General features: G+C 48.0%; 2 protein-coding genes across 3 annotated transcripts in view; one reads left to right on the forward strand and one right to left on the reverse strand.

The window, feature by feature from the left end:
• The window catches only part of CUNH2orf76 (chromosome unknown C2orf76 homolog), a 31565-nt gene extending 23998 nt beyond the window's left edge, over positions 1-7567 (forward strand). Inside the window, exon 4 of the mRNA XM_057430252.1 lies at positions 7278-7567. Within this exon, the coding sequence (XP_057286235.1) occupies positions 7278-7423 (146 nt within the window). The 3' untranslated portion in view covers positions 7424-7567. The remainder of the gene's footprint in view (positions 1-7277) is intronic.
• STEAP3 (STEAP3 metalloreductase) lies at positions 1754-23081 on the reverse strand. 2 transcript variants are annotated; one of them, XM_057430241.1, is made up of 5 exons: positions 23060-23081; positions 10733-11216; positions 9765-10292; positions 8067-8231; positions 1754-2113 (listed from the first exon to the last, which is right to left on the reverse strand). In XM_057430241.1, exons 1-5 carry the CDS (start codon positions 23077-23079, stop codon positions 1823-1825), a joined length of 1488 nt encoding a protein of 495 aa, XP_057286224.1. In that variant the 5' UTR covers positions 23080-23081; the 3' UTR covers positions 1754-1822. The 2 variants fall into 2 exon arrangements, with proteins under 2 accessions (XP_057286224.1, XP_057286225.1); XM_057430242.1 differs by lacking the exon at positions 23060-23081 and adding an exon at positions 22836-22979.
• Between the last annotated feature and the right edge of the window lie 988 nt (positions 23082-24069).

A 24069-nucleotide genomic window follows, 5' to 3' on the forward strand; every position in this document is an offset into this window, starting at 1 on the left:
ACATGGAACTGTTGGAACAAGTCCAGAGAAGGGCCACGAGGATGATCAGGGGACTGGAGCACCTCCCATATGAAGACAGGCTGAGGAAGTTGGGACTGTTCAGCCTGGAGAAGAGAAGGCTGCGTGGAGACCTCATAGCAGCCTTCCAGTATCTGAAGGGGGCCTATAGGGATGCTGGGGAGGGACTCTTCATTAGGAACTGTAGTGATAGGACAAGGGGTAATGGGTTAAAACTTAAACAGGGGAAGTTTAGATTGTATATATGGAGGAAGTTCTTTACTGTGAGAGTGGTGAGGCACTGGAATGGGTTGCCCAAGAAGTTGTGAATGCTCCATCCCTGGCGGTGCTCAAGGCCAGGTTGGACAGAGCCTTGGGTGACATGGTTTAGTGTGAGGTGTCCCTGCCCATGGCAGGTGAGTTGGAACTAGATGATCTTAAGGTCCTTTCCAACCCTAACTATTCTATTATTCTATAATGATAATTGTCACTTATTACCTTGATAATGAGACTCTACCAGCTTCTGGCAGTAATAAGCTTTATTTCCATAAATTTTAGGTAATCATACAACTCTACTACTGCCATTAAAGTAATAGTATTATTTAAGGGGAGAAGAGAAGAAAGACTCAAACAAGATCTGATATAATTATATAGATCAGTTCAGAATATCTTTTATAAACTATGGATGCCAGTGATTAAAACTGGCCTTACTCTTACAGCTTTTCAGTTGGTTCTTACATATCCCAGAGGCACATGGTAGGCAATACAGAAAATAAAAATATAAAGAGTTTACATTCCAGTTATATGTTCTGCAATAATATATATATCTCTGTGTGTACATATATACAGAGAGAGAGAAAAACTCCAAGTACAAAACCAGTTTTGGTACATTTTAAGCTAACTTCACTGAACCCCCTATCCACATTAAAAATGTGTAGGGAAAAGGTAGCGGAAAAATTCCTCAAGCTGCTTCTCGGTGTTCCATAACCAGAAGTTACACAAACAGTTGTGTCAAAGGTTTTAAGGATCAGTCGCCTACAAAGGGCACCATTTGAAATGCTGTTCTGCATTTGCAGGAATTGGTTTCAGTCCTTCAAAGAGACCGTGACTGGCTGGACAGTATGTCGGCACAGGCATTACCTGGAGACACTTGACCAGCGTTTTTCTAGAGGCTGTGGAGCTGCAGTTATTGTGGGGATGTTGAGCTGGCTCATCTGTCCATCTGGGCTTGTGTCCATCTGAAAAGCACCATGCTGACTCACTGACAGAGCTAGCTCCTCAGGTAGGTGCAGATGCCTGACTCTGCTTCTGCTCATGGAAATAATCCCTTTGCCATTGATGGGAAAGGGTACGTGGGTGTGAAAGTCATGTAGGCAGAGCAGAGATGCAAAACTTACTTCTGTTGGGCATAAAGGTGAGGTTTTAACCTTGCAGTGACTGTGCCACTTCATATTAAAAAAATAAAAGGCATTGAAATTTATGAGAGCAGCTAGGGAATCAACTGAGAAGTACTGGCCTGGGGAGCTGCCAGACAGTACCTCAAGTGACTGATCTGACTAATGGAGCCCATCAGTTTCCCATGTATTAGTGCTGCTAGCTCAGCTTTCACAGTCATTTTTAAGGCAATAACTGTCCTAGCAAATTGGCAATATAATTTAACTACTACAGTCTAAACTAGTTTCATGGTCATCCATTTTTCTAAAGTCACCAGGTTTTATTATTTTCCCACAATTATACCAAAACATACATATATATAAAAAAAAAGAAACATCTTTATATAAATGTTGATAGTGCTTTGTAATCCTCTGTCATAGCCAGGGCTCCGTTAGACATTGCTAGAGGTCTCCCCACTTGAATATTCCCCTGTTGCGCTGGGCAGAACAAACTTCACATATCTCCCCTTCTCCCAGCCCCTCCTGATTCGCTGAAGTCTTTGCTGGATGCAGGGCAAATTGAAGATGACTTTTGCTAGAATCACAGTACATGGGACAAGCAGCGTGAGCGTGTAGGTTGGAGGCAGGTAGAATTTGTACTGGTTCTCATCGAAGGCCCTCGACCATCCGTATGTGAGTGTGTGCAGAGTGCTGATTACCAAGGCAATAAATCCAAGGGTGGACTAAAGGGAAGAGGAACACGTGGTAGTTAGCAGAGGATCTAGTGCCTGGCTATTTTCCTATATTTTTTTACACTATTTAGTAAACGTATGTAGCACAGAGAAAGCAGTGAGTATTTTTGCATTTCTCAGACAGAATAAAACACAACTGGAAGCCTTTCCTGGGTAGCACTCCAGACTGCAGTTTTCTTTTTGTAATCAGAGGTTAAGTGTAATATTAGAAACGCAGCAGGAGCTTCCCAGAAGATGCTGCCAACCTGGCTGAGAGGTGGGGTCTGCCTCCATGTGAAGCAGCAGCCCCCAGCTCCTGTCAAGCACATAAGTGTGGGCAGCTTGCAAATGCTCCTCCCAAGCTGCAGCTGCCAGTTCCACTGCCTGCTGGTCCATGGCTGGCAAGAGGCTGCTGACTGGCGGGGTGAAGCTTCAGCATCGTGGCTCTGGACCAGCAGTTGGCACTGTCAGACGCTGGTGAAGCTGCAGCTTCACACAGAGCAAAGATACCTTCAGGTAATTGCCATCATCTACAGGGAAATGAGACTGTGGAGACAGAAGTGCTCTGTTCTGAGACGGGCAACAGCCCTCAAGGTTTTCCTTCTTTGTCCTAGAGATCTGTGTTGGTTCATGACTCAGTCTGTCATGCATCAGGCTGTGTGATGGACTTGATTCTTGAAATGGAGAGTCAAGAGCCCTTTATCACTCAAGGAAGCAGCAAGAGCCCAGCCCCTGTTCTGCAGAAACAAACTTACCCCATTTTCAGCTCAGACCATGGCTCCCAAGCACGCAGAGACAATATTTTGCCTGAATGGTTCCAGCTCCCTTTAAAGGTTGCTTGCAAGAGGGGTTTTAAACTGTGGTCCCCTCACTGGTGGTTTCCTGCCACCATCAGAGATGGTGGCCCGAGCTTGCCTGCTGGCACTCAGCAGGAGCCAGGTACTCGCTTCTGAAGGCATCTTGAAGTGTAAGCCTTTGGTGCTGTGTTTTCATATAAAAACTCAGGAGTATTGCTCTGCTGCCCAACCTTGAATGATTGGTCTAAGCCTGCAGTAACAACCAAATTTCAAGATGCCTAGACAGGGAAAATTTTGCTGCTGATGTCCCTAACTTAGGGAAGGAAAGCCTTTACAAATCAAAATATTTGGCTTGGTGCGCCTTTGCAGAGATCAACAAGAAGCATGGTCTTCCTCAAGGTATGTCCAGGGAAGACATACTGAGCTACTCTGAGCTTTTCTCCAACAGGCAAACAACAATCCCTGGGTGGCAAAAGGCTGTAAATACCAGCTTGAGCCTCATCTGGCAGAGCAGAGATGTAAAGCAGGGCAGACGAAATGGGACAGAGTGAAGTCCAAGGGCAACAGATGTTTTCTGCCCTGGGTGGAGGCTGCTTTTTAGCCCAAGCAGGGCTCTATGCATAGCAGACATGTCAGAGCTGGAAATAATTTGTTCCTCTGCAGTTCCTCTTTCAACCGCTGCTGGTAATGGGGGAGAGTTGGAGTGGGAATTACTGGAACAAAAGGTGACAAACCATCACAGGTGCTCAGTGACCCATCTTTGTGTGCAGATGGGAGGGCACATGAGACTAAAAAAGCTAATTGTCAAAAAACGTGGATAAACTGCCGGTGGCTGGAAACAGTGGTGGGAGCTCCTCAGACAGCAGCAATGGGCTGATCCACTTGTAACACACACAGGGGCTGTCTGGTGAGAGCAGAGGGTACCTGGGAAGGGTCCCAGTGCTGATGTTGGCTGAAGGACCTGCGGTCAGCAGGGTCCCATGGCTGCACCCACCAAGCAAGCTGTCAGCTGTGTACAGGTTGGGCTGTAAGTGCATGAGAAACAAAACTTTAGCTGATGGCAGCCTGGCTCAGTACATGTAGCTCAATATATACTCTGTGTAGTGCAGTGCAGAGCCTGCTGAGCACCCCATGGGAGCTGATTTGCCAACATGCTTAGCCCTGACACTGCACTGAGTTTTGAAGCTCTGCTCTCGTTTATCCTCCCCATGCAGATCCTGGCTATGAATCTTACTTTTTTTGTTTTAAACAGTGGCAGGGGTTTCTTTTGTACTGTCACAGCATGGGCAATGTGGTGCCACCACCCATGTAAGGTGTTAAGGCCCTCTGCAAGACAGCTGTATGGAAACGGTATCTTCCTAATGTGGGCTTTGCATGTATTTTCTATTATGTATTAACTCTTCTATCTTCCCCATTTCCCTGGTGACTGTGAGACTCCCTGTGAAGGTGATTCAGTCACATGTGCCTCATTTAGAAATGTCTAGGCAGCATCCAAAGCAAGCAGCCCTTCCTGACTCAGATACATTTCTGACTTCTGCTGTCATCAGTCCCATGAAGTCATTAGCTCCATGGAAGTGGCTCTCGCTAACAGTCCATCAACAGGAGGGTTAGGAAAGGTCTGATGACAGATTCTTTATATCTTGAAATACATAAGCTAATAAAGAAACCAGGTCAATTCAACCTTCAAATTCCAGGAGGATTTCTCAGGATGGGAAGGTGAAGGCAATCATACACGTTTTTGCTTCTCAGCCAATTAGAGTTGATTTGTAAATCACTGGGGAACATTAAAGATGTCTCCTATAAGTTGAATTACATATGAATCGTTCCTGTTATCCAGTGTCTAGATTCTGTACATTTTCTGTTAATCAAAACAGGACATACGGGGAACAATTTAACAATATTTAATTGAAATTTTTATATGTGCAGAAACTACTACAAAAATTAATCACTTTTGTTTCTAAAACCTTAGCAACAATCCAAACAGGATTTTCAGTCCACCAGGCAACAGATGTATATTTTAAGAGCATGGCAGTATCCCATGACACTAGTACAGGTGCATACACTGCTTCTGGACAATGTCAGACTTGGGAAGCTTCAGATAAGGAGGGAACCAAAGTGGCTCCTGAATTTATATTAAGGCCCAGCCCTCTCTTGAATGTGGCTCTTGGTGCAGTGTCTCAAAAACTCCAGGCTGTTCAACTGAGATGACAATGAATTGCTGTATTTTCTGGAAAACGTATGGCTGGGGCAGCTGTGCTCTGCATTTTCCCTCTCTTTCTCATTTTCCCAGGCACGGGAAGCCACAATGCCTCTGATCCACTGTAAGCAGATCAAGTGCTAGACATCCCAAATATTTGAGAAAGCAGCCTCACGCTTCACCTTTTGTATTTACATGCTGCTGCTGTGCATTAATTCAGGGAGGATCACATCACACTACGTGAATATTAACCTCTAGAGGCTGGGAGCAGTAGCTGTATCTGCTTTAATTTCTTCAAGAAACTTATTGAAGAGTAAATAATTTAGAAGAGTCCTCATTAAAAAAAAACAACAAAACAACAACCAAATAATAAAAAAAACCAACCAAAACCGGAAGCTAACATGCTAAGAGATCTGTAACCTGCTCTTTTGATATGACATTTCCACAGTAGGGCACAATACCAGCTGTGCCTCTTCTGCATATGATCAGCTGGAAGCTCATGTTGCACTGTCATGCTTTATCCCACAGGGATAGAAATAGGCATGAGTATCTTTCCATGAACTAGGCCAGCCAGTTCCCATACAGGGCAGCCAAGAGCTATTTTGGAGCTGACCATCGTGTATTTGGTCCCAGTGCTGACATACCCTTAGAAAGATGTAGGAAAAGGTCCTACAGGGCAGATGCAACAGTTGTGTTACATGCACTGGTAGGAGATGGCAGCCCTACCTGCCCCAACAAATAACAAGCAATAGTCCAAGAGGAAATAGCCTCAAGTTACAGCAGGGGAGGTTTAGATTGGAAATTAGGAAAAATTTCTTCCCTGAAAGGGTTGTCAAGCACTGGAACAGGCTGTCCAGGGAAGTGGTGGAGTCACCATCCCTGGAAATACTTAAAAGATGTGTAGATGTGACACTTAGGGACATGGTTTAGTGGTGGACTTGGACTTGATAATCTTGAGGGTCTTTTCCAACCTAAATGATTCTATGACAACTTATATATTTCATGACACAATGCCATCACCCTCCAGGAGTGCTGGAGGGCTGCCAGGGTAAGCAAAAAGAAATGCAGGGGGTTTTAATGCCTTACTCCAGGCTGCAAGGAAAGACTGTTTGGGATTCCTGGTATGGGATGCCTAAGCCAGGATCAATTTATCCAACGAACCAGCAGCTGCAGCTCTCCCCTGAGACATGGTGGCAAGAATTAGTATGCTCCTGTTGTCCGATCTGAAAGAGAGGTTTAAAGCTGGGTCTCCTGTCTCCCTGAGGGACAGTCTCCTGGGATCAAGCTCTCCTGGTGAGGCTTTTCTGATCAGTGTAAATAATTACTTGCTAGCCCACAGCAGGAGGGGAAAAAAGACAAAAACTGACTTGCTTGTTTGGTGATTGGGGCATTTGTGGGGGAATTGGAGGGAGCAGGCTTCAAACTCCTGCTCTAATGAGTACTGAATTATTTATATGGCATGGAAGAGCTTCAACAGGAGAGGCAGCATGATAGATATTCACCTCTGCACCTGTGAACCCTGCCCTCCCCTTTTGAAAGTTTAGGTGTGTGCTGGTGTGATGCACAGAGAGGGTCTGCAGGGAAGATAACGGGGATGGGGTCCCGTGGGAGCTCACACATGTTAGGGTGTCTCATGGTGTCACTGCAGCAGAGCGAGAAGCCTGGTGCATGCAAAGCAGCAGTGATGTAGGAGATACAAGTAACAAGGGATTTTAGGGCTATGGGATATGACAGTGACATGGTGAGTGGAATGTGACCTCAAAATCCTCTCTAATATGCAGGTAATACTTGAGGAGTCATTCCCTGCTATCCTTAGTTAGCCCTAAGCCTGGTTCCAAGCACATCCCTTGGAATGCTGCAGCCCCGGAGTTTGGAGTTTGTGAATGTCCCACATAGTGGACTTAGGTCACTGAGGGAATTTGGCTCTTGAGAGCTTGGACATTGCTGCAAGTGGAAAGAAGGCTCCTAAACCACTGACTGATTTTGGAGAAAGAAAAATTACATTCCTAATTTACTTTTTAGTATCAGACATGGTCTTTTCATTCAAATCATACTCAGTTCTCTGTGCTTCTTGGGCTCTGGCACTTTTATAGACCAGCCTAAGCATTTTTGAACCTGTCTATTGAGTATTTGGGTGCATACAAGCTCTGCCAAACCTGACCTTCCCCTGCTCTTTTCCCAGATGCTTTCCTTTACAGAAACTCACTCTGTCTGAAATGCAAGGGCAGATCCGTGTCTTCCAGCCAACCATCTCCATGGCAGGTTACCTGCCTGCCCTCTACAGCCTGGTGCAAACTCTCCACGGCAGCTCCAACATGTTGTGCATGACTGATAAACAACTGGCTCCAAGGGGAATCTTACCCACGGAAGTGAACAACCCTGCCATCTCAAAATAACCCTAAGGCTTTCTGCCTTTCTACTTTGTGTGACTTAAGGAGGTTTTTAGCTATGAATGGCAGTGCTGCTCCCAGCCACTGAGGCAGAAAAGGACTCCGCAGGTGGGTGTCACACAGGCAAAGCCCATGCTGTTTTTTTCTCAAGATCTCTAAGTAGTACTGCCAAATGCAGGGTGAGAAACCAAGACATTAAAGACTCTCTACTGCTAAGCCTGCCACTAATCCTCATGTGGGTGCCCATGGCACATTACATTCTACCTTTCCCCCTGAGAGAAGCACCCCATGCAGACAGGGTGAGCCGTGAAGGAGAGCAGTATGCCCCCCCGGGACACCCACATCCCTCTGCTCTGCTATTGCTTCTCGGTGTCACCTCCTGAGCAGGGTGTCCATGGCTCCAGGGTGCACGGGGACGTGTGGAGTGGCAGGCTTTGCCCCTGACACTGGTGTGCAGCTTGCAGTTGCCGTGCTGGAGCAGAGATGTACTGGGATGATAGTTCAACTTCTACCCTCTGTGGTCTGTGTGAGGGCCAGACTTTGCAAAATCACTCTCTGGCATCGGTAAATACCAACTTTACCTGAATGAAACTGAATTCTCTCCAGTTAAGAGAGTTCGCGATGGATGGAAGTGAAGTGATGGCAAGCAACGACAGCAAGCCCAGGGCAATTATTCCAACAGAGATATAAATCTCCATCCTCCAGACTTCCTCCTCTACCCAGATATTCATCTTCTTCTCCACAGCCTGGAATGACAATGAAGGTTTGTTAAAATGGAGTGCTTAGGAATAGAGGAGCTGAATTTTATCTGTATTTGTTTTGGTTTTGGAAGCAGGTTTCCTTGATGAACATTTGGTCCTATTCATGCCACCAGCACTATTTGTCTATTTGGGAGGTGTGGAAATGCTGTTCTATCCCACCACCATTTGGCCAAAGCTAGACCTGATTTGAAGCCTACTGGGAACAATTGCTGAATGCTTTCAGCTCCCATAGCCTGTAACCACAGCAGCAAGCCCCAAAGTTGCATTTGGAAAAATAATCAGAATGAGAAGTCAGTTTAAAGCCATGAAAACAAATACAGATGCTTGAATATGCAGTACTCTGCTAATAACTTTTGTTTTAAGTGCATTTAGGGGGGAAATTATTCATGCTAATGGAAGATGGGTTCTGTGCTGCATGGCAAAGAGGAGCATTTAGAACTGTCCTCTTCAGCCCATTAAATGGGCTTAATTTACTAAACAAAGATGTTGCTAGAAAACAGGAGGTAGAGGGAAATGAACACAGGATGTTTGTCTGGGATTAATGTGTGACTGTGGCAGTGAAGAAGGACCTGCTCAAGGCTGGAGCTGAGAGGTTGGGGATGTTGTTTGAGGGATGCTTTGGACAGGCATTGCTGCCAAAACCAGCCATCCTGCTCCCCTCTGCACCCACAGCCCTTTCCCTCCTCCTGAGGCAGGTATCCCAGTAGAGAAAGCAGACTGATTGTGGGGCAGTTCCTTCATTAGATTCCCCACTCAGCTGCACAAAGCTTGTGCCATCACATGAGAGAGTGGGGTAGAGCAGAAAGAAGCCAGGGGCAGGAGAAGGGCAGAATGCCATTTCCTCATGATACTGCTGAATTACAGAGCTGGCTGAGTTGTCTGCAGATAGCACTCTCACACTGGATGGACACTGACAAGAGTCTCAAAAAGGCAGTAAAGTCCTTTTCCATTTCCTCCTTCTCTTAGACTATGACCAGTTCTTCACCATCCTGTTGTGAAACTCCTGGAGGCAAGTTGTGAGGACACACCTTCTACAAAACAATTCCCACTCCCCTAATTATGACTTGGTCACTCCAGCGGGCACCTACTGTGAATGTCAGTGTGAGCAAACAGGGCTATCCCAAAATCTAGGAAGAAAATTTGAGGAGTACTCTGCTTCCTCCAGTACTGGATTTCTCCTAGCATTTTTCCTGCCTCTGCACCAGTCTCAGACATGCCGGGTGCCAGGTACGGCTGGTTTCAAGGGCTTGCTCATGCTTCTGGGGAGCTATGGCACAGGGGAGTTTGATCCTGGTCCTGCTAAGATGGCTGGTTCTCAGTTCAGATAGGTACGTGCCTGATGCATGGTGTGCGGTTGCCCCATGGAGGAAGAGCTTGTATAGGTAACAGCTTATTCCCACTGTCCCACCCATACTTTGGAAAATGAATGCAAAAGCCAAGGTACTAAGCCGATTACCTGACATCCCGATGTGTGTAGAAGATTACTACAGGTGTTGACCTGAAGAGTACCCACATTACCTGCTTGACGGCTGTCTCAATTAACTGGTAGCGGTGGGAGCGGCGCATGGGCAGACAGAAGCTGTACACAGCATGCAAAGCTGCACAGAAGAAGCTGAGGAGACCAATTTGCTTTCGGTGCTGGAGCCACTGGTCGAGCCAATCTGGAAAGCGCCTGTATTTGGTACCATAATAGAGCTGTGAGCAGGCTGCCAGCACCCCAGGCAGGTAGACAAGAGACAGCATGACGTAGGCCACACAAGGCAGTGTTGTGTTGACCACCTCGATGGGGATCTTGTATAACTTGTTCTTCTGCTCCCTGATGTAAGGGTGGATGACCTGCCGGATCAGGTTGTAAGTGAAGAAGCAAATAAAAAGCCCCAGAGCCAAAAAGATGGGGATTTTCCAGGCTGGCAAGAGGCGCAGTGGAATGTTCTCGATCTCAGAGGCTGATGACATGCAGCCCATATCTACAGGGGTGAATCCCATGACTTGAGCAATTTCTGCTACGGTGCGCTTGGCTTCTTGGTTATTTGAGCAAATTAGAACCTGCAATGAACAGAAACATAAACACAGGACAAAGAGAGATCAGGCTGCTGGGACTGAGTGCGGCAGCAAGGATATTAAGGGAGCCTATGTTATGCTTCCTGGCAGGCTTTCATATGGGAATTTACCATGGCTGCCAAAGCCCTCTCTCATGGATAGGCTTCCTTTCATGTGTGCATCACCAGTTTGTTTTACTGGTTGTGTTTAGATAAACAAATAAATAAATACTTTTCATTTAGGCAGAGCCTCGAAAGACTACAGAGCATGAAGTAAGTGAGGGTACTTAATTTCTGAGCAAAGAAATGTGGAAGCTATGGGGTGGTCTCTGGGTGCCACAGCTAGCACTCAGGCCCCTTCTGCTGGAGACTAAGGCCATTTGCTGGTGCTACCAGACCTCAGCTGCTGAAAGTTGGGATTTGGCCCTTGTCAGAAGAAAACAGTACCTGCTTATTTCCATCCCTGGCACCTGACTGCAGTGTCCATGCAGAAACCACATTAAATCCCTTGACCACAGTGCAGGCTGGGAACAGGGAAGCCAAGTACTCGGCATTGGATTCTTTGCGATGGTTGATCTCGGTGTTGTTGCTAACGTCCACCAGGATCTTGCCCACCAGCACATCAGCCAGGTCACAGAGGGTGGAGTAATGTTCCCTGAAAACTGCCACAAAAATGACATCCGTCTTCTTCACCGCCTCAGCCTGCAAGGTAACTTCTGCTGCGGAAGGGAAGAGGCCAGCTTTTCGCCTTGGGTTGCGGCTGCCAACCACCACCTTGAACCCAGAGCACAACAGGCGGATGGCCAATGACCGCGCAAAGTCCCCACTCCCCAGCACCCCAATGGTGCGGCCGGCCGCAGGTGTGGTGCTGGGGTCACCTTCCGTGGTCTGATGGCCCAGGAGGGGTTTGGCCATGTCTCTTCCAGACATCCTGGCAGGAAAACAAAGGGAAATGCAAGTTCATTGTGAAGCTCTAACAGAGATCCAAACCACATCTGCGGTCATGGGGAAGAACGTCACTTGGGCCACTTAAACAAAAGTGCATGTGGTTTTGGTCCCAGTAGCCCAGGACCCACCAGCACTTGGTGGGTACCAAACCCACCAGCAAGTGAGTGATAATATACAAGCACCACGATGGGTTGGAAAGCAAAGGGTTTTAGGAGGGTTTCTTGGATATGTGTGATCCAGGACCTGCTGGATACACTCATCCATCCTTTGCTGTTCTTCATGCTGGCATCTCACATTGCAAAGCCAGGGCAATGCTAACAGCGACCAGGGCCAGCAACTCTCAGACCCCCGTGAAGCTACCAGGCATCTTTCATAAAGCCCAGAGCCAGGGGTCCATGGGGATCTCTGAGCCTGCATTTGGGAAAACCAGATGGGTTGCTTCTGATTTGCAGAAACAGAATCTAGGCAGGGTGTTTCAGCTGAAATGAAAGTGTCCTGAAAGAGGTAAATGAAGAGAGCTACAGCCTCTGCTTGTTTCAATATTTGGGTCTGGCGAGTGCTGTTTGCTTCCGCTCCTCAACGAGTAATGAGAATTTACTCATGACATTTAAAAAATATATTAAAATATGATGGGATTTGCTCATGAAAGATCTTGATGAGCTTTACAAACATTAATGAATTTTGCCCTGTAACACTCTGCTCTCCTTAACAAATTAGATATTGAGCCACAGAGAGGTTTAAATCAGATCAATAAATTCACAGACAGCATACCAGGCAGGCCTGGAGGTCAACACAAGCTCAGGGAACTGCCAGGCTGCTGCCACCAGCTGTTCAAATCTGCCTCTTGGCTTAAGGAATGGCAAATTTGCCCTTAAGGAATGGGGAACAAGACAACTTGGTTTTGGCAGAGTACAGTCTTGCCTTATAGCTAGTCAAGTTCTTTCAAAGTGAAGGTGACCACTCTGACAGGGTGACCTGGTTCGTGGCACAGGCTGTATTTTTCATGGGCTTTTGGAAAAGTTCTTCACGCAAGGCTTTTCACCATTGGCACAGTAGTGGTGCAAAGGGGAAGGGCATTTCTGCGTGAATAGTTACCAATGGGAAACAAAGGGTAAGAAGAAATAAATAATTTTCATAATGGGTATAGGTTATCAAGAGATTTCCCCGAGGATCTGTGTTGTTCAACATGCTCATAAGCGGTCTGGGAAAAGGACTGAATATTGAGAAGATAAAGTTTTTGCGTGATGATCACGTAGGCCAGTCAATCATTACTGGTGAAGAATTCGCGGAAGTATCTCCTCATTCAAAGTGCCCGAGCACCAAAATTCACTACTGACACAGGGCAAGAGCTGCCTATGGGCATAAGCCCCTCACCCCTAAATATATGTGCACTTTAATGAGCTGTAAATCTGTTAAGATCACTCAGAAAAATGATCTGAGGTTGTATTACTCTGGCAATACCAGCTCGGTGCTCCCAGGCAGGCACGTATCAAGCAGAGCCTGAGTTACTGGAGGAGAAGCTCTCTTGCACAGGTATGAAAATCTCAGTCCTGCTCCTCATGAAAAGCCTACAAAACACCTTCAACAGATGGATGGTAAAACTGTATGATTCACTATCCTGGATACAAAAAAAATCACAGCTTCAGTGACAGTAGTGTTTCAGTGGCAGAGGTCTGCCTGCTCTCCTTGCCTCTCACCAAATATCCTTTGTCCCAGAGACCAAAGATGTTCATGGAAGAAGTGCTTCCAGGAGAAAACAAATGCCAAAGAAAGACATGCAGACTTCTCCCCTTTACCTCTGCTCCTGACACATCACATAGACTTTCTTTCATGCTCTAGATAAGAAAGTCCTGTTAAACTCAGAATTACTCATACTTCACTCTGAAGTATGTTCCAGACCTGCAGAAAGGTTTCAGTGCTGCAAGGCTGATTTGGTGATGCTGGCTGTGTCAGGTTGGTTAACCCAGGCAGCTGCCTGTGCACAGACCCCTGCCAGTCACTAGGATGTTAGTCATCTAGGAATTAGTAGGAAAAGCATACAAAACAACACAGAAAATGCTACTATACCACTGTATAAATCCATACTTAACAGCACATTGCAGTTCTGCTCACTCCACTGCAAACAAAAAAAGGGAATAAGCCTAGAAAAAAGCCATAGGGAAAGAGTGGGTGTCACTCTTTCCCAGTCTGGAAAAGGGCTGTCAGCCTGGAAAAAAAACACATGGGTGAGGAGGGAGAAGGGACCACCTGGGCCTTCTCAAGGTGAAGAGCAACCTCACAAATGGAGCTCTGGTCAATTGCTGGAGTGCATCATGGAAACACCAGTCCTTTGTCCACAACCAGCTACGCTGCAAAACGCCTAGTGTAAAGTAAAGCAGCACTATCTGAAAAGATGTTGGGTTGTTTTTCCTGGCTCCTTCTTATAAGGGTCTTTATCAAAAGCTCACTGCTTTACTTCTTAGAAACCTTGTTGCACCTAAATTTATTTGTGACCAGGACTATTTGTTCCAGGGCCAACTCTATTGTTCAGCCTAATGAGCTTTCTTTCCTACACATTTCCCCACCTCCTTTTCCACCACCTGTATACACAAACTGTTATCTCAAAACAGAGAGATGCATCTCTGGCTCTCAGCCAAGGGGAGAGAAATCAACATTCAGGGTGAAAAAGTGGTTGTTACCTGCAGACACATTTCATAATCGATCTAAAGCACCTCAGAAGCACTCTCTGTGCTCCCACTGGGACATGAATTTTGCTGCAAGCTAATTTTATTGTAGTGTGTTTTCTCTGTCCTGTAACTGACACTGAACATGTAGAGAGATGTTGGCAATGTTTGGAGATAAACAGCTTTGCTGTCTCCAGTTATTTTGATTAAAAAGGATGACAGAAGTAAATGGCCTTTGAAGTCAGCAGGATAGTTGAAAAGTAAGAAGCCTCAAAATCTTTTATGTGGATCTTGGTGTTATTATTTGTCATGCTTTGACTGTGTGAGCTTTGGAGCAGGACCCATCCCTGATGTACAGCCCTTGGTAGGATGACAGCGTGGTCCCTGCTGCTGGCTGCCACCTGCCATCACTGCCATGCACCAAAATCCTCCCAAGGAAGGAGGAGAAAATCTCTCTTTCACTGTAAATGCACATTGCCAAGATAAATGCTGTGGTCTCTGCCTAACAGATTCCTGGAAATGGGGTGTCTGATTAGGCAACAGTTTCTTTCACTATATCTCTGCAGAGCATGCAGACCCCCTGTCTCCTGCTGCCACCCCTGGCTTACCATGTCTACACCGCTTTTTCTGCATGTATGGGCAATGTGTTACCTGCTTAAAACTCTCCCTTCCAAAGCTAACTCTTCATGGCAAGGTCAACCCATCCAAAGCTAGTGCAAAGCACTGCGGCCAGGATGCTGCAGAGCCACCTGGAAGCAAAGGAGGTCAAGAGTGAATACCATGGTGTTCAGACACATCTTTATCATCTTGCAGCCTTAGATAAACCTCATTTACTGATCTTCCCTATCAAGGGTACTGCAGCCCTTCTGAGTTACAGCACATGCAATTCAAGATCGGTTTCTCACCAAGGAAGCAACAAAATGATTTAAAGCACAGCCCTCTGGAAGTAAACTACCTTCAAGCCTAACTGGGAAGCAATACCCTAATTAAAGTATCTAATGCAGTGTAAAGCTACCCTTCAGCTAGGCTATTAACGACACCCCTTATATCACTGCATGGGGATGCTATGTCCAGCTCTAGCATTCTTGTTCCTGTGTGTGGTTCACTGACTGCATTGCAATTACTGCTATTATTTGCAGGACAATAGCAGTAATGGCAATGAGCAAGATGAGGAGCTCCCCTCTGCCAGACACCCTACCAAAACCAGCCAGAAGGCCTGGCCTGCCCCAGAGAATGGGATCAGACAGACAAAAGCTGGGTGAAAAGAAGCAGTCAAATCTCTGTTGCCCAGGCAGAGGAAGGGAGGGAGGGGCTCTCACAGAAGAAAAACACGGATAATTCGATGTGTTTTGCACCTGAGGCTTGGCTGAGGCTGTTAGCTTAGGCTCGGCGCCAGGCAAACAAGGTTTTTCTGCTTCCCTGCCCACACTGAGGGCCCTTGCTCAGGTTTTGCAGCAGGACAGCAGGATGGGATGGAGTTGGGCTGCAGGAGCCCACTCAGGTGTTTTTGGGCTCACAGAAGAGTCAATCTGCCAAGCAGATCACCCCCCACCACTAACGGGGAGCTGGCTCAGTCGTTATCCTCTTTTGACAGACGTGGGGGACCGAGATACTGATGAGAAAAGGACTCCAGCAAGTTTGCCTGGGAAGAGCCAGATATTTTTGACCACATCTTTAACAACGAGACCACCTTTTTGGGCCCCTTTCACTTCCTCTGGTACAGCAGGATAGCCTAGCTGTCTCCTGCAACTCGCAGTCTGGAGGTGCTTGAGTTACAAACCCTGAAGAAGGATGGACTTGGGGCAAGGCACAAGCTTCAGTTCTGGCCAAAAGAAATCAAGACCCATTTTAGTGTCTTGGTTTTCAGATTTATCAGATAAAAGACAATGTTACCCCAACTCTCACAAAAAAGGCAGTGTCTTAAACATATAGCTGAGTCAAACTGTGCCAAAATACAGGGCAGCAATCTCATAAGGAGCTCCATGTAGTGGTCCTGCCCAGTGCAACTGGCTCCCATTTGCACAGAAGCTCGTCTCTGAGCTCAGCCTCATGTAGGCAGTCTGACCCAGCAGTACCCTGGCTAACACAACTGCTTTTGTGTCTTCCCCCAAGGTTAGCTTTTGTCTTGAGTCTTGAGTCACTGTGAATTCAGCCTGACCACAGGTCATCACAGAGCCTGCTCTGTGCTTCAGCTTCTGCATCGGGAGTTACTTGAGATAAAGCACATTATTATCACCCACATCCCCTAATGAGCATGTGTGTTGAAAGACCAGCAAGCTGCATGAAGAATCAGCTTATGTAGCAAAGGACTTGGCTAAGTCATTGCAGAGGAACATTGTGCTTTCTGCACCGGGATGGTCCCTTTGGGTGCTGCCAGCCATGACTGCCACCCAGCTCCATGGAGCATGGCCCCACAAACACACACACTGGAGGAACAGGAGTGATCTTTGCTCCCAGAGGACTTTTGGTCTGCATGGAGAGACCTTTGAACCATGAAGCTGCCCTACAGCTTCTGTTTGCAAAGCATCTCCCTGCTGCATTAACCCTTGAGAAGCCCCAGCAGACAAGGAGCACTCAGTGCCTGAAGTCTCAATTCAGGTCTTACTGTGAGCAGAAATACTTTTTTTTTGTCTACAGCTGTTTTGTTACCAGGGAAAATAAAAGCATTTCAGACTCTTTTCCACACTTGGAATGCCCCTTCAAGGAGCACAGCAAGTACTGTGTACCTGTTGGGACTGGAACAGATTTAAAAAAGAAAAGGGCTTATCCAAAGCTGCTTTAACCCCAGCTCTGGTGCACATTTCAGGAAACGTTTTGGTCCTGCCCAGGCTGACTGGAAATAAGCCCTCTGCTCTGCAGGGAAGGGGAAAACCAGGCTTGCTGCCCCTTTTCCTCTTTCTCATTCCAAAGCAGAAGGAACTCCCCAAGAGCACAAACCAGGAACTGGCAAAGGGAATAAATCACCCTTCAGCATTCAGTCAGAAAAGCTGTGTTGCAAACCTACCCAGGACACCTGCCAGGCCTTAAGAATGAGGAAATGCTGGCAGCTGTGCTCCCCCTGCCAACATCCTTCCTCCTCTTCACTCGTGGGGCACATGGGGCATGGAGCAGTGATGGGGAACAGGTGGGTTCACCCTGCATCTGTACTGCAGGGTGGGGAGGTGGAACAGGGAGAGATGGTTGTACCGTGACTGCTGGGTGCTGAGGTTGTCCCCTGTGATACTGTGGGGACAGATCTGCTGCAGGCTCCCCAGGTTGCTGTGACCCCAAACCTGCTGTGGGACGTGTCGGGTTGCTACATGTCCCCCTGACACTGCTCTCCACCCTGATGAACTTTGCATTCCCAGGTCCTCATCCCTCCCCCTGCCCAGGGAAAGTGTTTCTGTTAAAACTGAAGCTCCTACAGAGCCCAGCTTTCTTCCCTCTGTATATGTTTATCCAATCAACCTCATTGCTTCCTCTTGTACCCCCAAAGGACACAGCAAATCATTTGCCCCCTTCTCTGCAGACACATTCTGCATCTGGAGAATGGGTTTCACATCTCCATCAGTTTTTCCTGCACAACTGAAACCCAACTCTTTCCTCAGAGCTGTATTTGCCAAGTGTCCAAAACTCAGCTTCTCTTCCTTGCTCTCTTTTTTCTTAGAGGACTCCCAGAGCTGCATATTCCAGTCGAGCCATTGAAAGGCACCAGCTGGAGCAGAGATGCCACTTCCCCGAAGTATCACTTCTCTTTCTTCACCCCAGCAGGCTGTTTGCTTTTGCAGAACTGTGTGACACTGTTGACTCATGAGCCCCAGTGCCCATCACCCCATTCTCTGGCTCGTCATGGCCAGTGCCTGGCTGGTCACTCACCCAGCGTCCACACGGTCAGTCCTACCACACAGGGCATAACACGTGACCTGTTTTTTTGGACCAGATTTCCATTTACCACAATCTTTAATTCTTAGTCTCTCCTCTAAAATATTTCCAGTCCCTCACAGCTCAGTATCACCTACAAATTCAGTACGTGCCTCCCTTCTCCATCACCCACTAATGAAAACATGGGCTGACAGGCATTGACCTTCCCTGCTCCATACACCCTCCGGTTTAAACATTGATACTGAGGATGTTGGTTTTGGAAGCCAGCGGTGAAGCCAAAGGCATGTCCTTAACCACAAGATGTTCTTCACCATCGCCAAAATTCAAAAACATCTTTCAAAACAGAGAAAGTGGAGGAAAAAGGGCTACCAAAGTTTTCCCATGGAGGCAAAATAACCTCTTTTTCCCACAGATGCTCAGAGATTTTGGGTACAGTTTTCCTATAGAAATATATCAGTCTCTGGTCACTTTGCAGGGACAATTTCCCAAGATTACACAGGCAATATTAATGCTGAGCAGAAAAAACACCCGCCTGTGACGTGGAACTGGAAAACAAACTTTTGCCCTGTTATTTTCAACAAAACTAAGCATAGTTACTCAATGATAGATAGTCCCCAAACTCTCCTCTCCCACACTTGTCTCTGAAGGCAAGGGGCTCCTCTTTGCAGTACCACTTCTCTGCAGGAAAGTCCTTGTCTGAAGAGTTTCCTCTGCTCTTCCACACAAAGATCTTGCTGCTTGTGCCTGCTGTGTTGACAGAGTAATGAGAAGCCTGAGAAGGACCTGCCCTGCAATGAAACTTCATAAAATGGGAATCTGAAAGTCTGGGAAGCCCAGAGTCTTCATTGTAAGCCCATGGAGAGCACACAGCTGAACCAAAACAGGGTTTTGCTACAGCAGTGCTGATGCTGACATATCATACAGGATGGGTTATTTTTCCTGCTTGTCATCTCACAGTTAGCAAGTGACATAAAGGGGTGGTTTTACAACAACTTCAGGTGTTCTACTTAAGTCTTATGTGGCTTCTCTTGCTTTCTTTTGGGGTCTTAATTCACTTGCTGTTCTTACCAAGTTAACAGCTATCTCACCCATTTCCGAGCATTCCCCTCCCCAAAATGCAGGGAGAGCAGGGAAGCAGCCAGAAGGCCAAAATGGTGGAAGCTTCTCAGATAGATCTAATAATGCCCTGCAGCCAGACAGGATGGGAGGAGGTGCTCCTGCCTGAAAGAAGCTCCTGAGCTGGAGAAAATCTCTTCTGCTCTCTTCCGGGCAGTGCGTGTGCTGTTCTGCCAGGAGTTTGAGGGCTTCAGAGATGGTAAGACCTGACTTCAGCAGTCACTGCAGGGAGCTGGCAGGCTCCAGCTGTTTAAAACCTCTTTGTTGCTTTCCAGGAAAGACACAGACGAATTCCGCTGTGTGTGCATGGAAATATTTGGATTGGCTATTTGTTCACTGCAGCGACTGTTAGAAGGGTCTCCAAGACCAGCATTCCCTCACAGTTCTGGTTTTGCCTCTCCTGGTGACTCAGAAGATGCACAGGACCACATGGGGGGAGAAGACAGCCCAGGAGGCAGCGTGGGGTGGAGGGAAGATGCAATCTATGGCACAGGGTCAGACCAGCTCCTACTGATCTCTTGTTTCCCTTCAGAGCACAAGCACAGCACACAGTGCACAGAAGCAGCTCTGAGCCAGCTCTGAATAAACACAGGAGTGAAAATGGGGTGCTCTGCCCAGGAAAGGTCCTAATGTAGGGCCACGTTCTGCTGCTTCTGCACTTCCCAGCAGCTCCTGGGAAGCGGCTGGGAGAGAAGGGGCAAATGCAACCAGCAGACCACATGATCCTGTTTGGGGATCCAGGTGGCTGGGAGACATATGGGAGATAGAGATCAGCTAACTGCCTTCCCCTTCCTACCCCCATTGTTTGCTTGTGCCTGGCAGAAATGTAAGCCTTTGGTCCAACATCCTGGGGAGCAGAGATCACTCCACCTTTTCCCTTGTACTGGCAGGGATCTTGCAGGTCAGCCCAGGGAGATGAATACATCTGGACCCTTCAGTTGAGGGACACTGAGCCACTGATGTCTTGCTGTCTGAGTGCCATCTATTTTACACTTCTCTCTACTTTTCTTTGCTCCTTCAAGTGGGTGATACCAACAGGAAGAGGAAGAAGAGGGAAATGTTACTGACCTGGGAGAAGATGGGAGGAAGAGCAAGGGTAGACATCAGGTGGCTTCACTGGGAAAGGACCACAGAATATGGTGATCATGCTGCCTTGTGAATATAGCACTTGTTTTGCCTGAGCAGACTACGTTCCCTTGGGCAGCTTCAAGACATGCCACTGACATACCTGCTGTGCTGAGCAGAAGAGGTGTCTGAGAAGGAGAATACCTTGGTATAAAGCAGCAGCCGCAGAAGCTTCCAACTCAAGGGTACCTTTTCCAGGAAGAGGGATTCTAGTGCACGTTTGCACATGTACACAAGCAGGTGTGCACAGTGTGCCTTCCCCCCAAGGACCTCCACAACTTAATGGGACCCACGTGTGCTGGATGAGGACAAACACCACCTATTTCACCACTACTCAGGTGAGCCATCCTGTGCAAAGCTGTGCTGACTGCTGCAGAGGTAATTAATGCTGTCAGCTTGGTCAGTTCTGTCCATCTGGGATCCCACTTTGATGCTCTTTAATGTGCTTTTTCAAAACGAGCTCTTACTCTAAGTACCTGAAGCAATACATGTTGGCATCTATTAGTGCTTGCACATGATCATGGTATCAGCGTACTTCAGTGGTGAAAACATTAGGTACAGACCCTGATTCTTGAAGCCTGCGGTCCATGGGGAGCTCTCAGAACATTTTTTCCAAAGACTACAATGGTGTACTCATAGGAACTAAATGGAAATGCACGTGTTACCACAATCAAGGCTTTAGAGAGACTCATTGAAAATCTGAGAACCTGGAAAAAGGACAGAAGAATTTCTGTTTCAGTTCCTTAAACCCTGGACAAACTCATCAAAATGTTCAAGTGATTTAGGCCCCAGAGTACCTAAGGGCTTTTGGAAATGTGATGTAGGCTCCCACGTCGTGCTTTCAAAATGTTTTATCCTTGCAGTTATGCTACATTTCACTTTAACTTAGATGACGATGGGAAACTGCTCAATCCACTGGAGGGCTGTGGGGAAAACTACTCTAGGAAGAAGCAGTAAATTAAAATATGAAAATAATAAGCATTTTCCTCTATCATGGGCTTGACAAAAAGCTAATTTTAATCAGTGTTGGGAAACATATAGTTACAAATTTGTGGTATGTGACATACACTAGTTCTTGATGTATATTATTTCTTGGTATGTGACATCTCCTACCACAGCTGCTGGTGCCTTTCCTGCCTCTCAAGAGAGTTGGTGTGGCTGGCCTACTTCTTCCACCATCGGAAAAAATGTGTTTCCCCTGAATCTAAACCTGCTTCTATTTATGGGTGTGATGTTACAAGGTCACAGTCAAAGCACAGTTCCTAACAATAACAAGCAAAACAAACCAAAAACAAAAATAAAAAGCAAAGTAAACAAGCAAAAAGAAAAAAATATTATGCTTTCCAGATACTTGTTTTCCTGGGGCTTGGTGGTTTTTTTTTAAACAAAGACTTGTTGAGTCATCAACATTTTCTTCTTTCCAATCACGGAGGAAATCAAATATGTGCAGTGACTATGGGATCTTGTATTTCTGTACATTTATTTCATAGTAAATGTGATTTTAGAAGAGGAGAAAACTTAAGCTTGATGGAGGACTAACAAGATTTAAATACTGCATCTCCTCAGCCCTCAGGAGTATTGATGTGGGAGGCAATGGCCTTCCTCTCCCGCTGTCTCAATTTTGGTTTCTTGCCACGGCAGGCAATTTTCTCTGTGTTAGTTTTATTTAGACTACACTGAGGGACATTATCTGGGGTCCTCAGTAATAGTCCGTCCCCCTGCTTGGTTCAGTGGGGTGCAGGCATTAAAATCCCAAATGTTCCCCTGAGCTCTCTGTTATTCATCACTGCCTCGTGCACCCCCCAGGGCAAACATTACACCCTGTAGGATGGTCCTATTACAAAGTCAGCTCTCCAGTTCCTTCACAGCTTCCATCCTTCTGTACTCCAACACGGTTCCCATGCAGTCCCCCCATAGAGCACTCAACCCTTGTACCTCGTGTAAGCTCTGACACTGCTACAGAACCCATGTCTGCTCCCTGGTCACCTGAGGGACTGTGGGCCCTGGCCAAGATTTTCCCCAGGTTTTCTGTATCTCAGTGCTGATTTCCCCCTGGCTGGATAAAGCCACTCACCTCCTCAGAGCATATGTAGAGCTGAGAATGAAAAAGTGAAACCTAAGTGCAAACTGCCCTCTGCATGAGGGATGCAACCCTACTTGCACATCTATCTACATGTGCCACCCCGCCCTACTCAGCAGGACCACAACACGGGTCTATCTGAACAGCAAAACCTACCCCGGTTCAGGCAGGTCTGTGCCCCGTGCCAGCGGGTTTCCTCCACCTGCACGGACGTGTTCGGCAACGCCTGGAAAACGCCTCCAGCAGACACCCCTCACGGCAGCCGTGTGCACCGGCCAGGGACGGGCATCCCACCGGCCTTTTATTTCTGATCACAGCATTTAAGACACACCGACGCCCTTGGAAATTTCTGGCCGGGACCTGGCCCCAGCCCCAAACCCAGCACTCGCACCGAGGCGGCCGCAGCCAAGACCGCCCTGGGGGCCACTCCAGCTGCCGGCTCGGACCCCCTGCCAGAGCCCAGTGGCGGAGCGGCCGCGAGCGGGACCGGAACCTGCTCCCCATCGCCGCCGAGGGGGAGCCGGCGGGACGTGTCCCGGGGCCGAGCGGACAGTCATCCCTAGCGGGGACACCCCCGCCTGCACCTCCCTGCCCAGCCGAGCCGAGCCACGCCACCCCCGCCCCGCACTGCACGCCCGGAGCGGCCCGGCGCCTGCCTGCTCGAGCCCCGCCGCCGCTGGCCCCCGGCCGCTGGCAGCCCCGCCGCGCCGTCAGCCCAAGGGCGAATCCCGCTGTGCTCGTTCCCCGCGGTGCTCACCTCTGGGCGGCGGGAGGGCGAGCGGAGCCGTCCGGTAGCGGTGAGCCGAAGACGGTGATGTCAGGCCGCGTGCTCCGCCCTCCTGCCCATGTGCCCGGCGGCGGCAGCCAAGGCACCCGCGCAGCACCGCACCGCTCTGCACGGCACGGCTCCGCGCGACACGGCACAGTTCGGCTCGGCACGACACAGCCTGGCCCTGCACAGCTGTGCACCGCCGGGCTCACCTCATGGTGCAGCACAGCATGGCACAACCTGGCCCGGCGCGGCACAGCCTGGCGTGACATAGCCTGGCCCAGCCAGGCTCACTGCATAGCTCAGCACTGCCCGGCCCAGGGTTGAGAGCAGGAGCGCAGCAGCCCTGGCCGCGACGACAGGCCGGTTCCCCTTTGCGCCTGCCCGGGTGGCACTGCCGTGCCGAGGTTAAACGCACCGGGGCTGGAGGGCATCGCTGCCAGGGCTGCAAGGGGAGGCGGTATCCATTACAAGTGGGAGTTGAAGGCAGACCTTAATTCTCTATTTAGAAGTGCATTTCGGAGCCAGCCAGTGTTTCATTTTCGCGGGAGGGTGCGGCTTGGTGCGCCTCTCTCCGTGCTATCAGGGGCTGTGCACTTGCTCTTAAAAGCTGTGCCACGGGGTGTGGAGCAGATAATGGTTTTTACCCCGCACCGCACCGGGAAAGGAGTTGAATGTTGCACGCACCCCTAATCAGCTGCATGGTCCTGCTCTGGTAGACCAGTGGTACCATGCTGTTAGGCTGCTGAGAGCTGGCACTGAAAGTAGTGCTTTCAGGTAAAAACACTGGGTCAAACCCACAGGGATTAAAAATAAAATACCTCTGGAACACTGGTTATCTGTTAGAGCAACAGGGAGGGACATGAAGGAATTGTCTCATCTGTCCCTAACCCACAGCATAGTTGAGGTGATGCTGGTGTGATCTGATTTTGAAGCCTGTGCAGAGGGATGTGCAGCCCCTCTTAACTGAGCCTTGTGTGAATGGTTTGGGTTGGAAGGGACCTTAAAGATCATCCAGTTCCAAACCCTTTGTCATGGGCAGGGACACCTTTCCATTCGACCAGGTTGCTCAAAGCCCCATCTAACCTGGCCTTGAACACTGCCAGGGATGGGGCAGCCACAACTTTTATAAGCAGGCTGTGATTTTAACCATGTCAGCCCATTCTCATTGCTGACTGCTGCAGATGTCCCCCCTTTCCTGCCTTTGTGCTGTTTGCAGATG

The sequence above is a fragment of the Pezoporus wallicus genome, unplaced genomic scaffold (genome assembly GCF_028554395.1).
Source record: "Pezoporus wallicus isolate ANWC-B61680 ecotype Strahan unplaced genomic scaffold, APGP_CSIRO_Pwel_v1 contig_5261, whole genome shotgun sequence".
In the NCBI taxonomy this organism is placed as follows: Eukaryota; Metazoa; Chordata; class Aves; order Psittaciformes; family Psittacidae; genus Pezoporus; species Pezoporus wallicus.